The sequence below is a fragment of the Dermatophagoides farinae genome, chromosome 2 (assembly GCF_024713945.1).
Source record: "Dermatophagoides farinae isolate YC_2012a chromosome 2, ASM2471394v1, whole genome shotgun sequence".
NCBI lineage: Eukaryota > Metazoa > Arthropoda > Arachnida > Sarcoptiformes > Pyroglyphidae > Dermatophagoides > Dermatophagoides farinae.
Genome location: NC_134678.1, coordinates 7,255,715 through 7,277,225, shown reverse-complemented (window position 1 = coordinate 7,277,225; position 21,511 = coordinate 7,255,715). Strand labels below are relative to the sequence as shown.

Sequence of the window (21,511 nt, the reverse complement as noted above, 5' to 3'; positions counted from 1 at the left end):
TTCCAGATAGTAGTAGTAGTAGTAGTAGTTTCCGCCGTAGCAGCAGTAGTAGTAATAGTAGCGGTAGTAGTATTGGTTATCCTGAACATAGAACAACAAGATCATCATCATCATCAAAACCATAAAAGTCAGAAACAAAATGATTTCATTTGGTCACTGGTGTCTGTCTGTGTGTCTGTGTGTGTGCAGGTTTTTTTTTCATTTGGATTTAAATTGAAAATTTGATCATCGAGTCGAGCTTATTATGAACAATTTTTTTTCGCAAGTTCCATAAAAAATAATAAATATGAATATATATGTTATATATGTGAAAAATTCAACAAAAAAGTCAACATTAATAATAATGATGATGATCAATTTGTTGAACATAAACTAAAACAGAATATTCCGGTTTTTATTTTCTTCATTATTCATTCATTCATTTATTATTATTCTTCACATGTTAAATGTTTATATTGTGTCATATCCATCATCATCATCATCATCATCAACAACATTAACAATATGACAGGCTAATGTTTTTCCTTTTCCGTAATATTAAAAGCCGATTATTATTATTATTACTCGATCGACGATACACATTTTTTGTTGCCATTATTATTAATATTATCATCATCACCATAATCATCAATTTTGTTTGTACTTTATTGTTATTATTAATTTTTTTTTCCGGAACGTTTTAATGTCGCTCTCGCTCTCTCATTCGGTGTTTGTGTCGTCGTCGTCGTTGTTTTTTTGTGCATATTTGGTCATACTGATGAATTGCAAATTTGTTAATGTTGTTGTTGTTTTTTTTCTGCCATCGTTGTCGAATAAATACGTTGATTTCTATTATATAGGAGAAATGAAATTTTATTTGGCTATTCCGGCTTTATGCTAGACTGATCTTGGACTTCATTGATGATAATGGTGGTGGTGGTGGTGGTGGTTTGATTTTCTGTTATGTTTAGAAATTATTGATGATTTATTCAACCACAATAGCAACAGCAACAAAAATCAATGATAATGATGTCAATTTTATCTAATGATATTAATGAAAATAAAAACATTATTAATATGATGATCGGTTTTGGTGAAGATTTAGATGTGGATATAGATGATATCAATATAAAATCAATAACGGATCTAAATACATTACCACCATCATCATCATCATCATTATATAATTATTATCGTTATCGATCCAATATTGGTATTGGTGGTGGTAGTAGTAGCACTAGCAGTACTAGTAATAGTATCGATACTAGTACAATCAATTTGAATCAATCAAAATCGATGAACATTTCATTAATCGATTCATTGCAAAACTTTACGAATAATTTATCATCAACAATAATGTATCCATTTATGACACCAACATCATATACGACAAACATATCATCATCATCATCATCATCATCATTATCATCACCATCGATGATGATCAATACAACAATGGCTAAAATGGTGACCACAACTCAAGATGATAATAATAATGGAATTTTCATACCATTATCATCATCGATATCATATCAACATCAACAACAACATCATCATCATCATCATCAACAACAGCAACAGCAACAAGATGAATCAATATCATCATCGATTGCATTGACACCATCAATGAATCTAACATTTACATCCGGTACAATTGATGAATTACAAACAATGGTTGATGAATCAGTATTTTCATTATGGACATTTGAATATATTTCCATTATCATTTTCTATTCATTAATCATATTGGTCGGTCTAACTGGTAATCTACTTGTTTGTCGTGTTGCATTCGGTACAAGACAAATGCGTACGACAACAAATTTATTGATTGCATCACTTGCCTGTTCTGATATCGTTATGATCGGTAAGTTAGATGTTTGTTTTCGTTTTTTTCTGAATGTGTATGGGGGTGTGGGTGTGGGTGTGGGGAAAAAAAACGTTAACTTTTCCCACTTTTACTACTCACGGAACGAAAATCATCATCATCACCGAATATTTCAAATTCATTTCTATTGTTTTATTTATTTTTAAAATGAAACGAAAATGTATTTGGAAAAAAGCAGAAAACGAATTCTGTTTTTTTTCTTTACTTAACGCTTGAAACATACACACACGCACAAGACAGAGAAAAAAAAAACAAGATTAGAATTCTAAAAAAGATTCGAAAGTCAATTTTTTTATTTTGTTGAAATATAAACAACAACAACAAAAAAGGAAATAAAATGAAATGAAATGAAATTATATTCGAGAAAATAGCAATAGCAACAACAACAACAACAACAACAATTCAACGTGAATTTTCGTTTCGTTTTCATTTTTATTTTCGCTGTGTGTGTGAAATGTACTTTAGAGATGAATGGAAAAATAATAATTTAAATATTGAATGAGCTTGCAGAGTAACAAAAAAAAAACTAAACGAATGAATGAACAAACAGTAAAACGATAATGGATAAAATCGAAATTTTTAACTATCAAATGGAATAAAAAAAAACACCAAAAAAATGTACGAGAATATGAAAGAAAATTCTGGAAAATGAAACTTTTATCATATACAAGAATAAGCAACAACAACAAAAAAACGAAACATTTCATGCACACGCACACAAACCATTAAAAAGCCTTCTGGCCACAGCTCTTTTACATTTTTCAATTTTAAATTGTCAATTGTAACAAAAAAAAATATTCTGTAGGCAAACAATACAAGAATTTTTGGTTTTTTTTCAAATTTTTAAATTTACAAAAACAAAAATTCTTAAAGAATCTTTATTATTATCCTATATAAAATAATAATAACGATGATTGAATGAATCAATGAATTTTATCATCATTATTCATTTATTCGTTGAAGAATCCTGAAGAAAAATCTGTTTCTGGTCGTTGATTCTTATTTATTCAAATTTTTTTTTCGATAATGGTACATTATATAGATTTTTACCATTTCCATTCTCTCTCTCTCTCTCTCTCTCTGTGTGTGTATGTGTTGGTAGAACTGGAAATTTCGAAACTCCAAAAGAAACAAACGATAAAAAAAAGTTCAATTCCAAATCAAATGAATCACATGATTTGTTTGTCTTGTAATATTCTTATCCAATGATTTCACTTTACTTTATTCAATCTTATTTGGTGAATGCGAAAAAAACGATGAATTGAGTACCAGAATTGAGCCAAAGAAACAAAACAAAAAAAAATAGAAAAGAAAAGTACAGATTTTCCAATGAATATCACATATATACACACTTGGAATCAAATAAAACAAAAGAAGAAATCTTCAAGAATATAATCTGGTTGTTTGTATTTTTCTTTTTTTTCTGGTAAACATCATCATCATCATCATCTGAAAATGATATGTTTTTAATTCGCACACTCTATTTCGACACTATATCTATACACTTACTCACACACCACCAATCAAATTAATATATATATATTTGAATTGAAGAGAAAATTTCGAAAAAAAACTCGACTCACCAGAAAAAAAAACTTTGCGAATCAAAAGTTTTTTTTCAGTGGAAAAAAAGTGGGATGTGTTTCCAGAATCAGTGAAGAGAACGAACAAAAAAAAAATCATATCATCAATTGATCGATTGATGAAAATTGAAAAAAAAATATTCTGTACACTCAATCTTTCCATTGGATTCAATTGAATTCCATTCTCTATATCGATATCAATTGAGATTCATCATCATAAAATTTTTATTTGATTGGATACACGATTCTCATCCGGTGCCCCAAATCATCATCATCATCATCAACATCTTGAGATAGATGATGTGGCAACAACAATGTTTATATAATGAATAAACATCATTTTTTTTCTGCATCGTTTTTCAATGTGTGTTTCTTATGAATGTCCCTAACACAGTAACAGAAAACGATAATGAAATGAATGAATTAAACCATAAATATATAAATGAATTGAATGAATCGAATGATAATGATGAACCATAATAACAAACATTGAACAAACAAACAGTGGAAAAAAAATGATGATGATAACAATGATGGAAAAAATATGTATTCATTGATGATTGAATCTATTATTATTTTTTTTTTCTCGAATCTCTTCTACAAAGAATAGATTGCATTTGAAATTTGTAGCGCATACGCAAACATTATAATTGAAAGTCAATATATACAAAAAAAACCCATCTGCCCACCTACACACACACACACACAGTAAATGGGATGACGATTTCGATTAAAAAGTCATATATTCCCCCACAACACCACCAGCACCACCACCACTTTCAAATGTTTTTAGTGGTTTTCAATTCCACTATCGATTCAATTCAATTCAATTTGATTTGGGCAATTTTTGAAATTTCATAGAAAAAAAAACGAAAAGATAAAACCTCAGGCAAACACACATACATACACACACACATCCACCACCAGAAACAGGAATAATTTATGATCATCATCATAAATAAGAAGAATTCTGACAATTTTTTTTCGCCATTCTTTCTCTCATATTATATTAATGGAAAAAAGAATTCTGTATAGCGGAAAAAATTATAATTGTAGAATAGTGATTCTACGGAACAAAACGACAACGACAAAGACGACGACGATGATGATGATGATGATGATGTTTGAAAAAAAACGAATTAACGATAAACAAAGCTAATTGAATCAAATAAGTGAATGACCACCACAACCACCACCAACAACAACAACAACAACAACAACAAAAAAATCGATAGAACCAGAAAAAAAGATTTTCATTTTATTATATCTTGATTAAAACAAACCAAAACCAATATGCAAATAATAATGTAAAACAAAAAAAAATCGATATTTTCTTCATGTGTGTGTGTGTGTGATTATTATTGATTGAAAGAATTTTCACTGATCAAATTTCGATCAAGAATCATATATATATAGACATCAAATACAGTGAGGCAAAAAAAAATACCAGAATTTTATCGTTTTCTTGTTACTAAATATATCATGTGTTATTTATCATCATTCCACAAATTCTTTTTTCTTATTATTCCATTCATTCGCACATACCACACATTTACGAAATTCCAACTCAAATGATGATGATAAAGATAGATAAATCAGATGAAAATTTTCACCAAAAAAAAAGTTCTGATAAAACTTGAACATCATGATCATTAATTAGTTAATTAAAAAAAAAAATTTTTTTTGAATTTATTCAATTCAATATAAAGTTGATGGGAAAAAAATTCATCATTATCATCATCATCGTTTTTTTTCTGTGCCATTAGAAATGTCCATAAATTAAGACAATTTCTTATCTCTCTCCCTCAAAAACAAAAACACAAAAAAAGAAATTAAATTTCTATATACCAGAATATTTTTTGTGGCAATATCGAATATACTTCATCGATCAATCCGTTGTTTGTCTGTTATTCTGTGTTTGACAATAAATTGTGGAAAAATATCTCTCTCTCTCTCTCTTATCATATGGGCCATCCGCATACTTGTCTTTTGTTTTTGTTTTTTTTTCTGTTTTTTTTCAAGAATACCTTACAAGATAAGATAAGAGGCTATTGTGAACAACAACAACAACAACAACAAAACAACAATAATGGTAACCATTAATCAAACATTTCAATACAATTGATTGATTGTATTTTTTTTTGTTCTACTCATTTTCAATCTGTTAATAATAAATAATAATGGTTCTGAAGATGATTACAACATATATATACATAGGTCTTACATCTGTTTTTTTTTGTTTGTTTCTTTGTTATATAACATAAAATACAAAATTTCACGATACGTCCACAATAAAAAAAACAGAATAACACAGAGAAGAAAAAAAAATAAAATCAATGAATGAACTCATATAGTAGCATAATTGCAGGATTCATTGGCCACTGGTCATCATGGAAACAAAACCAATGAATGCAAAAAAATAACGAAATGTTCTATTTACTGGATTTTTAACGCCCATCTTGTCAATGAAAAGATTGAATGAAAAAAAAAACAAAAACAAAAACAAAAAAAAACAACATGATGATTATAACGAGAAAAATTTCATCATTATTTTTCACTTTATGGAATTAACCAGAATCATGTAAAAAACATTGTAATTTAGATGCCAATTGTATATCTTGATTATTTGGAAATGAGAGAATTTGGAACGATCGATCAACAACAAGCCGTGTGGATCGATGTTGACATGAAAAAAATGAATGAAAGACGAAGAAAGAAAAACAACAACAACAACAACAACCGGAATATATTTAAAAAAAAAGAGAAAAAAAAACAAGAAAAGAGACTCTATTTTTCCAATTCAATTCAAATATTGAATCTATATTTCGATTAACGGTATATAACGATGATCTAAGACTAGTGTTTGAATATCAACTACACACAAACACGCAGAAAAAACATGGATAACAAATTCAAAAAATTCAAAAAAAAAATGTCACTTGTGTTTTTGTTGTCGTTGTTTACAAGTGTTGTTGTATACAAGAGTTGTGAAAAAAAAAAATAAAATTGTTACATTGTTTGTAATAAAAGAAAAAATGTTTATTTTTTTTGTGCGAAATTTTCACATCTGGTATCCAAAATGTATGTGTGTGTGTGTGTTTGTGTGTGACGAAATTGTCAAAATCAAACATCCGCACACACACACACACACCCACAAACCAAACTGAATTGAATGATCTTGTATTCTTTGAATTTCAACATTCATCACACACACAGACATTATTTTATTTCAATCGAAAAAATGTATTTTTTTTTCTCATCTATTCAATCAAAGAGAGAGAGAGAGAGAGTGAAAAAAACAAACAAACAAAAAAATTTTTTTTCACACATTCAAAACACGAATTTTATATGATGATGATTATGTCATCCGTGTGTTAAGGGTAAATACACACCAATAGATTCATTCTTTTGTGTGTACATGTTGCATAACAGTTTCCGAGTGAGAGAAAAATGCATCATTGGAGAAATGTTTGACATTGGAATTTTTTCTTCCACAAAAAAAAAAAATTCTTCCAGGAATTCTATTTTATTCTTTAAAATTAAAATAGAATAAAAAGTGAAAATGAAACTAGCAGGCATATAGAGCGATACGTTTTATTTAAATTACCAAGCTTCATTACCTTATCTGATTTTATTGTTGTTGTTGTTTCTGCTGTTTGTTGGAAATGAACAAACATTAGTTTTCTTTTCACACTTATTTTTTCTCATTTTAATCAAATGGTAATTAATGCCAGATTTACGACAATGGCGGTGGTGTTGAAATTATCCTGATTTCAAAATTTTCCAATTCCGATTGTTACGTAGAACAAAAAAAAAACAGAAACTGAAACATAAAGGGAAAAAGTTATAAATACCAAAAAAAAAAAAATACATCAATAACAACCGTACCGAACAAAAACAACGCAGTTAGTGGAGAGAATCTGAAAAAGAGATTGAATAATCAATGTGTTTACCACCATCATCACTGAAATTAATTTTTATGCAAAAAAATAACAACAACAGCAAAAAATAGAATTCATTGATCCAGAATAAACCAGACCACCATACACTAAATACATAAAACGCACACACACACACACAAACACACAAACAAAGATTAATTTTAGCCTATAGCAAAAGCGAAATAAACAAAACAAAACAAAAAACCACAGTAATAAAATGCAGTTTTTTTCCAGTTTTCTGTGTGTTTTTCACGTTCACCAACATCATGATTGCATTACATTATTATATTCATAATAAAATTCATTCGGGACAAATTTTATATTGTTACCATGGTCGTTTGTTTGTGTGTGTGTGTGTGTGTGTGTGTGTGAAACTAATGATTCTGTTCCAAATCAATGATGGTCACCCCCTTTTACAAACACACACACACACACACACACAAAATATTTATTGATTTTCATCGTCCTGGTTCCATGTATAGAATTTTGGCTCTCAATAAACAGGAATTGGTCAATTTATGTTCATTTCCGTTATTCTATATCGGCTATAATACTAGAATAATGGTGGAGAAGAACAAAAAAAAATTCTTCCAAAAAAAACAATCCGGAACTCAGAGTAAATTTAATTTTAATTTACAAAAACGAAATGGATTTTTCACTGTTAATTAAAAGAAAAAAATAAGTGTATCGATCACATTTCAGTATTCAAAACATTATCATTATTGAAAACATTATTTCGACACAATTCAAGTTTAATCATCATCATCATATGTTTTGTTTTTTTTTCTCACTTGAAAGTGGACACTTATGGCTCAATCATCATCATTATCATCACCATCAGCAGTAGCAGTAGTAGCAGCTTTTTGAAAATCATAATTAAAGCTAATTATATAATTAAAAAACAAAAATGAATAAATAAAACTAATGATGATGATCATATGAATATGGATAACTTGTGGCGCACTGGCTACAACAAAAATACTGGATCACATATGAATATTGAACGGAATAAACCAGAAAAATGAATATTCATAACGATGATGATGATATTATTTGTTAAACAAACAACAACAACAACAACAAATTCCATTTGTGGTGGTAATTTTTTTTGGCCATCATGAGAACAAAAAAAAACATCATCACGAAATTTCATCTGAATAAATGATATATTTATGTGTATGGCTATAAATGTCATTTGTAATTTGGTACACAAATCATCATCATCATCAATTCAATAATAATAATGATGAAAAAATGAAATGAAACGAAATGAAATCATTGAAATATTACAACACAATAAACTGGAAAAAATTGGAAATTGGAAATGAAACGTTTTGGATATTGGAAATAAAGCCATTCAAATCACAAGTAATGCACATGAATGAATGTGTAATAAACATGCAAACACACACACACACACACACACACACACACACACACACACACACACACACACACACACACACACACGAACAGAGTAATGAGATTTTCATGTCTACCTAAACGGAAATAATGAATTGTTCGCAGATTGTTTTTTTCTGTCCTGCTTGTTTGGCTGCCAATTTTGTAAAGGTTATTCGTTGGAATAACTCAGCCAACAACAACAACAGAAAAAAAACGAACCAAACACACACACACAAATTCCAAGGAAAATCAATGAATTGATGTCATCTTCATCAGAATTATTATTATTATTATTAAACGTCATTCATTTGCACTGTAATGAATTTAGAATTTTAATTAATTTAAATTATGAATATGAATAATCATTAAATCATTTCGTTAGCTGATAAAATAGCAGTTGTTTTTTTCAAATTTGAATGTACGCATGAGCAAAATTTATTCATTGTAATGAAATCACATAGAGATCAAGCATCAGGTCATCAGCAATCGATATCGATATTGAACATTATTAGAATGGACAACGTTGAAAATGTTGGCTTCACCATATGGCATTTTGTTAATGGGACATCAACAGTATATAAATCGCCTTATGGGCAAATGAATTGATTTCGCACACTGAGAGACACATAACAACAACAACAACAACAAAAAAACAACAACAAAATGAATAAATATGTTTATCACTTGATTCTGATCTGTTTTTCTTTATACGCTTGAGAAATAAAGCGGATAAAAACCATCAAATGCAATCAACCAAAAAGAATGAACAAAAAAAAACAACAACAAAATTATTATATGGGCAGAACGAAAACAAAACACTGATTTTATCGGGCAAACCATGGAAAAAAAGCCAACAAAAATGAAATTATCATCATCATATGATGATGATCAATCAATCAAAGATTATCGACCACACCACAAACTTCATGTGTGAAAAAAAAATTATTGTGTGACCTTTTTTTTGGCTGTGGCATTTTTAGCTTAATCAAAAATTTCATTTTTATAACCATATATAAACATGATATGATATATTAACAACAAAACAACAAAAACATGAACAAAACAAACAAACAAATGAAAATACAAAATTCATTCATTCATTCATATTCATTCTCATTATGATTATTATTGCTTTATTTTCATCATTATTGTTGTTATTGATGATGATGTAATGATGATGGTACGTATTGTGAATCATAATGACAAATGCAAATGATTATCATTATTAAATGAATGAATGAATGAATGATGACAATGTGTTTTATAAATAGAATTGGAAATGTGTAAAAAAAACGAAAGTATTATGAATATGAATGTAATTCAAAATGAATGGATTGAATTGATTGATTACAATTGTTATTGTCGTTATTGTTGTTGTTGTTGTTGATTATTACTTATTCGTTGGAAAATGAATAAAAAAAGAATTGTACACACACACACACACACAGAGAGAGAGAGAGAGAGAGCTGAGCAAAGAGAGTGAGAATTATCCCATTTTTTCTTTTGTATTCTTTTTCCACACGTCATATGATGATGATGATGATGAATGGTTATTCATTGGCAGAATAAAGAATAATGAATTTTGAATAGGAAAATAATTCCATCGTGAAATAATTCAATGATGATGAAGGATATTTCAATTCATTATGAGATTACATGAAAGAATTATTATCAAGTAATATAATAATAAGAAAAAAAAATGTAACTACTACTAATCCAGGTGGTCAGAAAATGTACATTTTCCTAACAAACATATGAATGTGATTGATTAGTCTGAATTTGGAAATATTTCATGATTGGAAACATTGTGAATTTGGCATGTTAAGAATAAAAAAAAATTATTCACATCGATTGACAAAATTTTTCTTTTGCGTCAAAAAAAAGTGTTCAAAAAACAAATTCAAATGATTAGTTCCAACCAATTGGTTATTTGATCTCATGATATCAGGCCATGATTCTAGATAAAACGAGAGAGAAAAAATCATTATTCGAAATCAATGAATATCAAAAAAAAAAAATTCGATATCAAGAATTTTGTCAGAAAAAAAAATAATCCAAAGAATATTTACACACACACAGTCACACACTGGCACTTGTCAATTTCATCAGAATGTTTTGCAATCGAATGAATTTGAAATGAATGAAACGTCTTTTTTTTTATTTCCATGTTCAATTTCGATACGAATAAAATAGAAAACAAATGACAAAAAAACGACATGTATGAAAACAAACACACACATACACACTGTTATATATATTTTGCTTGCTCATTTTAATCATTGATGCACAATGTCTATTTTTTATATGGTGTGTGAGTGCGTATGTGTGTGTGTGTGGAAATACCGATTTAAAAAGAATCTATCTATATATACAGCTTCAGGGCAAAATCTGATCATCATTCAGATATATATTGAAACTTATATATACAAAAATATGAGAAAAGTTAGACTATTACTTTGATGTGTTTGAAATATTGAAAAACAAAAATCGATATTTCATCTGTTCTGATGTGTCAGAGATCATGACAAACAACAAGTATCGGAAAAAAAATGTCAGAAAATTTCGTTCAAACAGAAAAAATAAATGAAAAATTCTTTGGAAAATGAAAACAGTGAGAATTTTTTTTTTGACAAATTTCATGTATGAGTGAATGCAATACAAAAACAAAAAATAAAAATCTGATCATAATATAATGATTATTATGAATCAAAGTTCATGTGGAACAGCAAAAAAAAAATTGAATAATAATAGGAAATTAAACAAAAAAAAAACGAAAAAAAAAATTCGTGAGAATAAAGTTCTGGCACTAAGAAAAAAAAAATGAAAAAGAGCAAGAGAGAGAAACACTAAATGGTAAAATGATCAAAGATAATGATACGACAAAAATTCATATATATTCAATTATTACACATCATTGAATATAAAATAGAGTGTTAGAGAGAGAGAGGCAAAAAAGAATTTTTTCAAAGCAAAAAAAAAAAAAAAAAATTTCATTAAAAAATGCGGAAAGCGCCAAATGCTAATCGAAGAAAATAATGGAAATAAATATGAAAATGTTTCAAAATACTTGAGTAAGAAAAAAAACACTACTTTCGACAGCAAGAAAATTGGATTCTATTTTTCTATTCTATAGATGAAAAAATTTTCCACTTTTTCTTTCTGAAAAAAAAGATGATAATAATAATAAATTCTATTTGACCTCAATATTTTATACTTGTTTTTTTGCTCATTTGCAAAAAAAAAAATTTCGGTAATAAATGCATGCATGCATGTGTGTGTGTGATCGAGAATATAATAAGTTTTTTTCTGGCCGATTTTTCTATGTTGTTTGGCCAAACAACATAGTAGTTGCAACATTTGCAAATTACAATTCTCAAACATGATTTTCTTAGCAAAGAAAAAAAGCCAAATAATTCTTGTCACCATGTATGTATGAATGAATGAATGGTAAACATGTACAACAAATGAAATGATGATGATGATCAGATGATCAGATGGAAAGAAAATTGAATTTTTTTTTCATGCAAACAAATGCTTATGCACACACACACACACACATGTAGCCAACAAGCTGATATGACGATAAAATATAAAAGAGACTTACATGGAGAAGAATTATCGATATATAAAAAAAAAATTTCACTCACTTTTTATTCTTCTTTTTTTTAATCTTCTTGTTCGTGTTGGGTGTATTTTTTTGGAACCAATAAAAAGGGTTGAACCGGAAAATGAAAAACATGGTCCAATGTAAAAATGATGATGATGAACCAATACATATACATACGCATGCATGCATGCATCACAAATTTAAGTGAGTTGAAGAACAACAAAAAAAAAATTGTCGAATAAGATAAAAAGTGACTAAGGGTGTCTGTTTAAATTGCTGTTGTTTGCATTTTGTTCATTAAATAAAAAAAAACACGGGCTAAAATTATTATTCAAGTTGTTGCTGTAGCTGTCGCTGTTGATGACAGTGAACAACGACAACAACAGCAACACGATACAATAATGGAAAAGTCAAAATGGAAAAAATGAGAATTGTAAACAAATGATGATGACGACAGACAATGGGCAAAAAAAAACTATTCTATCCTGGAAAAAAAACAAGAACACATATTTGATTAATTCAACAACAACAAGAAAAAAAAAGAGAAAGAGAAATTACCCGAAACAACGACGAAAAGAAAAAAAAATTCCCAATTGGAATTAAAATGAAGAATTCCAACATGAGACAATGGACAATAACGAACTTGTTTTTACCACGGAACATTTGTTTGTTTGTTTGTTTGTTCGTTGCCACCATTCACGACAATACTAGAGAACAGGTGTATGAATGTTTTCATGGTTGATTGTCTGCATTTTTTTTTTTAATTCCCGATTCGGTAATTTAATTTTCCAAATCTATCTTTATAAATTAATAATGAAAAATTATGATCGTTTTGTTTTGTTTTTCCCACGTGAAATTCATTCATTCTATGTTTCCGAGTAGGGGATAGAAAAGAATTGTCGGTTGTTGTTCAAACAAACAAAAAAAACAGCGAACAAAAAAAAGAAGACAAATTGAAATACTATATATGGAAAAAAGGGTTACACTATTAAAAATAGAATTGTTTTTTTTTTCTTTCTTACCTGAACCTGAATGTGTAAATCTAATAATTTCAAATTGTGATTTATTGCGAGAAAAAAATTTTTTTTGTCCTCTCTTCAAGCACACATCTGGTTCTTGTCACACATCACACACTACCATGTTGTTCTAATAGTTGCGATTCTTTCGAATTTCGATTTCTTTGAAACACTGATTCTTCATTTATTGAAAAAAACGAAAACTGATGATGATGACAGCCATTGTTTACTGTTGTTTTTTTTCATTTAATTTTGAAACGAATTTTTTTTTATTGATAAAAATCTTTGAAAATTGATCTTCCATTCGATAACCATCGATTCCGTTAATTTAATTCTTTATTGTAGCTTCTTCTTTTTTTTTGTTGATTGAGAATTTTTCTGTTTTGTTCCAGACGTTTGTTGTACATGTTGCCATTATTTAACAATTATAATGAAAAAATCGATAGACAAACACAATAACCTGACAAATTTTTGATTATTATGAATTGTGCTACTGTGATGATGGTAGTGATTGTCGTATCGATAATTTTGGCAATTGTCGGATGGGCATATAAAAAAAACTGAACATATGGACAAAGAAATTTTTCGTTAACGAAACATTCGCCAATAATCAAGGTATAGCAATAATAACAACCACGAAAAAAAATGAACAAGGTTTCTTCTGTTTGAAATAATGGAAAAGAATTTTCAATCAATCAATCAAACAATAGAGTTGATTCTTGAATCTTTTACCTGTGTTTTTTCTTTCTCATCAACGGTCTGGTATTGACAAATTTAATTGGTTGTGGCTTTGTTTCCAATCGATCAATGCCAGAATATTGAACAATTTGAATTCTTCGATCAAATGAAAAAATAACAAAAACAACAAAAATACAGATTCGATAAACGGCTGAAGAATTAAGTTGTATATATATAATATTTCGAACGTTTTACAGCCAAACAATCGATTAATCGCCAAAAAAAACTATCGATTCTTTTTTTCCATTATAACCATTTGTATGGTTTTATTTTATAACCTGCCGTACCTTTTTTTGTATTATAATATCAAAAGCCAAAAAAAAACTTTTTGGCATTTCAAAAAACATGGAAATTGAAAGAAAAACTTCGTCTTCTTCGTTTGATTTGATCTGTGTGTGTGTGTGTGGATCATGATCAAACGGTGAACAAAAAAACCAGAATACATTACCGGAATCTAATACACACACACACACACACGAACATTCGATACATAAAATCAATCAAATAAATTCGATATTTGATTTGGAACTTTGATTTGGAGTTTTTTTTTGTCAAAGTTCCGGCAACGAAAACAACAACAACAACAACAACAAAACACACTCAAAGCAAAAAAAAACGATTGAAAATCAAAAAGTCCATTTTTGACATGGGAAAAAAATTATTCAAATTTAAATATCATCATCATCATCATCATCGTAATCTAGTTGGCCATTTGTTTACACAACCTTCCAATGAACTGTGTGTGTATATAAAAGTGATTAAAGCAGTGAAAACATGAATTTTCAATCATATCGATCAATAATGATTATGATGATGATGATGATGATTATGATGATGATGATGATCAATTCAAACAATAAAACAAACACAGACACACTCAATGAAAATCACAATTACAAACAAAACAAAACAAAAAAAAAAATGCAATCCATTTTATCAAACCAATATCCTGTGAAAAAAAAACAGAATGTTTTCCAGAATGTTTTTTTCATGGAATAAATAATCACAAAGAAAGCATTTATTCATTCTATACTCATTCATTTTTTTTCGGTTGATTGGTTGGCAGAATCGGTTCATTCATTCATTTAGAGAGAAACACAAACACAGAGAAAAAAATTTGAATAATAATTACTCACATCACATGTCATCATTGATTATAATTACTATGATGATGATGATGATTTTGATGACTATGATGATAATTTAATCGGATTGACAAACAAACGAAAAAAAATCATGTCATGTCATTTGAATTTACCTTTGAGCAGTGCTTCCAGCTTGGTATAGTAGAAGCAGCTTGCAAACAAAAAAAAAATTTTTGAAATGATAATTTCAATGCATCAACTTTTTTTTGATTTTATTTTATTTTTTCTTGTTTTTTTTTCACTGTCAATTAATCAATTGAAATTTTTTTCCGTTTCGTTTCGTTTCATCAGTCAGTCACACACACACACACACGCACCTCAATTTTTCTTGCTTTCTTGCTAAAATGAAAATCTTGGCAAAAAAAAAAAAACACACACACAGATTCGTGTTGAAATAAAAATCAGAATCAGAATTTCAATCAAATGAAAAAAAAACAGATCTCAACTGTATATAGATTGTTGTTGTCGTTGTTTTTGTTGTTTTTGTTTTTGTTATTGTGGTTGATATCAAAGGGTACCGGGTGGTTTTCGGTCAAAATCTGCCCCCAAGTTTTTATTTTTTTTAAATGTTAGTTATGTCCATTGATGATTCTCGAGATGGTTTTTAGTTCATTCGGTCCACCCACTTCCGGTAAAATCGCAAAAAACAACGCGAATTCTCCAGATCTCACTAACTATGAGGTGGTGTAAGTCAATTTTTTCTCACGATAAAACTGATTTAATCAACATTTTATTCTGAAAATATCAAAAAAAAATATTTGGTGGAACATGTTCAAAAATCCGGAAGTTCATTTTTTCACCATGTAAGTCTATGGAGTTCATCATGTAATATCCACAACGTAAGTGTTTATGATGTCGCCACGTAAGTCTATGGTGTTCATTATGTAAGTCTATGATATTGCGCATATTGCAATGGCAATCGATGATAGTCTGAACTAAAAACATCCTGATACATTGTTGAAGGATTTTATTGTTCATGTATTAAAATGTGTATATGATATGCAAATAAAATAAGAAAAGCACAAGAACAAAATAACGTATACAAAAGGGTAAAGCAAAGGTCATTCAAGTATATAATGTTCTATAACAATTACGTATTTATACACAATGTGGTACTATTGTTTCTACAATTCTACTGATCAATTGTTGGCATAATTCATTACATTCATTATATTCCAACATATCATCATCATTGAGTACAGCATTCGAGTGGCTAATGGACATGATCAGGTGAATCATTCGTTCCAGGGCTACTTAACGCCAAACTTAATGATGCCTAAATATTGAAAGTTCTTCTCCAAGAAACTAATGGCTTATCCACTATTTTGCAACCTGGTGATATTTTCGTATTGGATATTGGATTCAGAGATTTTATCCGATTGATTCTTATCATACACATTTTAATACATGAACAATAAAATCCTTCAACGATGTATCAGGATGTTTTTAGTTCAGACTATCATCGATTGCCATTGCAATATGCGCAATATCATAGACTTACATAATGAACACCATAGACTTACGTGGCGACATCATAAACACTTACGTTGTGGATATTACATGATGAACTCCATAGACTTACATGGTGAAAAAATGAACTTCCGGATTTTTGAACATGTTCCACCAAATATTTTTTTTGATACTTTCAGAATAAAATATTGATTAAATCAGTTTTATCGTGAGAAAAAATTGACTTACACCACCTCATAGTTAGTGAGATCTGGAGAATTCGCTTTGTTTTTTGCGATTTTACCGGAAGTGGGTGGACCAAATGAACTAAAAACCATCTCGAGAATCATCAATGGACATGACTAACATTTTAAAAAAATAAAATTTTTGGGGGCAGATTTCACCGAAAACCGTCCGGTACCCTTTGGTTTCTGTTTTTTTTTGTTCTGCTCTAAATCCTCGAAATTTTTCCTTGAACAAATCATTGATCTATCGATGATGATGATGATGATGATGATGATGGAAAACATTTGATCATTGAATAATGGTGGAAAAAAAATTTATTGGCTTTTTTTCTAACGAAAAAAAAAGAAAGAAAGAAAGAAAAAACATTAAATTCATTGAATCTGGAGAAAGAATCGAATCAAACAAAACTCAGGAGAGAGAGAGAGAGAGAGAAAACGATTCCCCTGTGGGATTCAAATTGCAAAATAAAAAATAAAAAAAAAATCTGAAATTCTGTTTCATTCATTCATTCATACAGAATCAAGTGATACTTTTTTTTCTGAAAAAAATCAAGAATTTCTTTCTTTCTTTCGTTGGTAAAATCATTGAAGCTGAACATTCGAATTTTTTTTGTTGTTGTTTTGTTTGTCGTCAACAACAACGATGATGGTGGTGGTAAATTGAATTTCCGGTCGATCATCTACTTCCGGATTTTTATTCAATCTATCCATTTCCGTTGTGATTTTTTTTGTGCTTGGATGATTGGATTTAATGGTGATGGTGGTGGTGGTGGTGATGGTGATGGAAAAAACAAAAGAAAATGAAGGGTTAAAATGAAAAAAAAGAGAGGTGCCAATGATGTGTCAAAAATTGAATTCTATTGTCATGTCATTGAATGTGATTGCAGTGGATTTATTTTAGTTCATTTTATTTTTTTTTCATTATGATTTGATTAGGAAAACATGCACTAAACGAAAAACGAAAAATTCAATTTCGCACTCCCAAAAATGAGAGAGAGAGCGAGAAAAAAAATCATAAAAGCTAAGCCCTTTATTTACAGCCATTACAGTTATTTTATAAGCTAAGCGACACAATGGGTGCACATTATGAAGTGTCAGAATTCAATCTTGGAACGAAAAAAAAGAAAAAAAGAAAAAAAATTGTTAAGAATCGAGAATTCCGACCGAGCAAACAAAAGTGAGATTTTTTTTTGAGTGAATCAGTCCAGTCAGTCAGTCATCAAATCAAAACAAACAAAACAAAACGAAATGAAAATGAAAATCCAATTTTTTTCCCATTTTTTCTAGCTAAGCTTGACCAATTTTATTTTTTTTTTTTCAAAGTTTTGCACCGAAAACCATGAAAGAAAGTAAATGTAATCCAATAATTTCTTTTTATGTTTCTTCAAAGTTCACCAAGTATTTCGTAATCATTATTATATTGAACATTTTAAAATATCGAATAGAAAAAAAAACTCATCAACCCACCCACCATTATATCATTGTCATTGTTATTCAAAGTTTTACGTCATTTCTTCTTTTGATTGACATTTGGAATTTTTCTTTCTGGCTCTTTCTCTTCTTAATTTGCACCAAGCAAAAATAAAAATGGAATTGAAATGTTTAAACAAACGAACGACGATTGATATATGCAAAAAATATGTAATTTAAGAATGTCATGATGATGAAGAATAAATTATCACTTTTATCACTAGAATTGAAATGAATCAAAATTTTTTTCTTGTCGCATCTCATACATCTTCAGGACAAAAAAAAGAATTCCCAATAACAATTGAGTGATGGTGATGGTTGATGGTTGATGGGGAATAATAATTTTCATTTGTAATTTCAATTTCAAATTTTTGATTTTAGTATGTGTGTGTGAATTTGGTGTGAAGAATCGTTTTTTTTTTTTTTTTTTTTTGAAAAAAATTCTTCTTTTGACATCTTTTTTTTTAAATTCTAATTTTTTTTTTTTCTTTTGTTTTCATTTCTTTTACTCAGTGTTCAACATTCCATTCAATGTTGTACGAATGTTACCGATTAGTTGGCCATTTTGGTCAGCATTATGTATATTGGCACCATTGATACAATATTCATGTGTTTATGTATCAACATTCACAATGACATTGATAGCATTACATCGGTTATGGATGGTAAGGCAAAGATCAGCAACAAATACGGAAAAAAATTCATGGAAAAAAGTAGCATTAATGGTAATGGGTATATGGTTGATTGCAATCACATTATCAATACCGCATGCATCATTTAATCGTGTAAAAGAAAAACGTTATTATGGCCGTCTACTATATCGTTGCAGTATACAATATCCAAATGTATCATTCAATTTTCCGCTATTGATGACTGTTGAAGTATTGATTACCCAATATCTATTACCATTATCGATTACATTGATTGTTTATGTTAAAATTGGCATTGTAATAGCAAGGCAAGGTGCTTTGATCTGTAAATTAAGTGATGAACGTAAACGTCGTCAATCGGAAGCAAAACGTCGTCGGATATTTATGTTGGCATTAGCTGTCGCTACATTTGCAACATGTTGGGCACCAATTAATCTTTATATTCTATTAGTCGATATGCGTTCAGTGAAATTCAATCAAGTTGCATTCATTATGGTAAGTAATTTGATTGATTTGTTTGTTTTTTTTTTTGAATATTTATCATCATTGAATTCTATATTCACACAGTGCCATTGGTTTGCAATGTCTTCAGTTTGTTACAAGTAAGTTTTTTCTTCTTTTGATTATCAATAGGAAAGAAAATTGATAATTAAAAAATTTTTCCGTCATTAGTCCAATCATATATTGTTGGTTGAATGAAAAATTTCGTAATGGTGCCCTACAATCATTGCGTACGATATTGGAATTTGCTCATATTCATTTCATGGCTAAAAATTCAAATTTAACGATTAATAATAACGATAATAATAATATGATGATGAATGCGAATAATAAAAACAACAGCAATCAAATTGATTTGATATCACAACAACGACGACAACAGTCATCAATTTTACAGCATGGACAACAACAACAGCAACCAATTACACAGATAAATAATAATAATAATTCTATTTCAACAATGGTGGTCAATATTGATGATTCGAATGATGATGATGTTGTCATTGATGATGATGATGATGGTAAAAATAAGAAAAATGTACGAAGCAATGGTAATGTAATCAATTTGATGATGACAACACCCACAGCAACAACAACACGTGATCGTATTTTGCATGATAAAAACAACAACAACAATGAAAAATTCCATAACAATGATGATGATGATGTAAATGAATCATTTGTTGATCATGATAGTAAACAAACGATAATCACGATAAATAATGTTAATAATAATAATAATATGGCAATTGTTAAAAAAGAGCCAAAAAATCTTCATCATTTTCATCAACATCAAGATGTTCATCTGAATAATAATAATAATGAATATCAGGTTTAAATGAAAAAAAAAAAATTGAAATCTTCATCATTTATCTGTGATCAAATAAGTCGCCATACACACACACATCATCATCATCATCATCATTACCATTATCATCATTATCATAATTACAACAAAAAAAAAATATCTTTATCTGATGCGAATCATTGAATTGAATGAGCTATATTCGAATATTCGAAAAGGATGGACAACTTTCGAAAGAAAAACATCGATTATCAATCGAAAACGATTGTTATATGTTATTATTTATTTATATTCTCTATTATATTCTTTATTCTTTATTCTCTATTATTATCATATTGGATCATCATCGTCTAAATTGATTATTGTAATTTAAAAAAAAAAAATTTAACTTTAAAAAAAATTTCAAAAAAAATGGAAATAAAATTTTAAAAATTCAAAAATTCGTCTACACACAACAACAACGACGACGAAGACGACGGAAAAAAAATTTGTCAACTTCAATGTGTAAAGATCTCGTTATATAACAAAATTTTTTCCAAGAAATATAAACCAAAAAAAAAAAAAAAAACAAGGAAGATATTGAATGCTTGATAAGAGTGTTGAGCGGATAAATGCAAAAAAAAAAAAAAAAAAATCCAACCTTTCAATGTGCATCTTTTTTTTAAATTATACGTGGCCAATTGAAGATTAGTATTTAGTATTTGAATTTTTTTTTTATTTTGTGGATTTAATTTGATTCTTGTATGTTGAACCACTAATAAATTAAATTAATAGATTATTGTATATTGATAATCAAGGAAGTTTCAAGAAATTTTTGATTTGTTTCACACACGGACCATTTTTGCTCTTGGACGTGAAATCCAATTTGAAACATATCGATTTATGCTAATCAACCACTTACACACAAACACACACACATATCCGCAACAGCGATAATGATCAGCTTTTTAAATTGCGCATCGTAGTCACTAAACATTATCATTATAATCATGAAGATGAAACTTTTCGTTGATGCGAAACGTTTTAGCGGAAACGAAACAAGACAACAAGACAACAAGAGAGAAAAAAAAGTAAAAAACGTGACAGATTAATT

General features: G+C 28.7%; 1 protein-coding gene and 1 long non-coding RNA gene across 3 annotated transcripts; one reads left to right on the top strand and one right to left on the bottom strand.

The window, feature by feature from the left end:
- Positions 1-147: 147 nt before the first annotated feature.
- LOC124498906 (uncharacterized) lies at positions 148-20,830 on the top strand. Of its 2 annotated transcripts, XM_075728572.1 has the most exons (4): positions 148-1,843; positions 18,976-19,607; positions 19,680-19,714; positions 19,785-20,830. In XM_075728572.1, the coding sequence occupies exons 1-4, from the start codon at positions 1,000-1,002 to the stop codon at positions 20,449-20,451; spliced, it is 2,178 nt and encodes a 725-aa protein (XP_075584687.1). In that variant the 5' UTR covers positions 148-999; the 3' UTR covers positions 20,452-20,830. The 2 variants fall into 2 exon arrangements, with proteins under 2 accessions (XP_075584687.1, XP_075584686.1); XM_075728571.1 differs by having other exon boundaries at positions 154-1,843; positions 18,976-19,714; positions 19,785-20,666.
- Positions 9,811-12,840, bottom strand: LOC142597323 (uncharacterized). The gene is made up of 2 exons (XR_012832072.1): positions 12,440-12,840; positions 9,811-10,749 (listed from the first exon to the last, which is right to left on the bottom strand). It is a non-coding gene; the product is annotated as an uncharacterized LOC142597323 (long non-coding RNA).
- Positions 20,831-21,511: the final 681 nt, after the last annotated feature.

Bases quoted from the DNA above. Each gene is read 5' to 3' on its own strand.
- LOC124498906 (XM_075728571.1), top strand. From the start codon at position 1,000: ATGATAATGATGTCAATTTTATCTAATGATATTAATGAAAATAAAAAC. The intron at 1,844-18,975 runs GTAAGTTAGATG...TCTTTTACTCAG, and splicing joins TTCTGATATCGTTATGATCG to TGTTCAACATTCCATTCAAT. The intron at 19,715-19,784 runs GTAAGTTTTTTC...TTCCGTCATTAG, and splicing joins ATGTCTTCAGTTTGTTACAA to TCCAATCATATATTGTTGGT.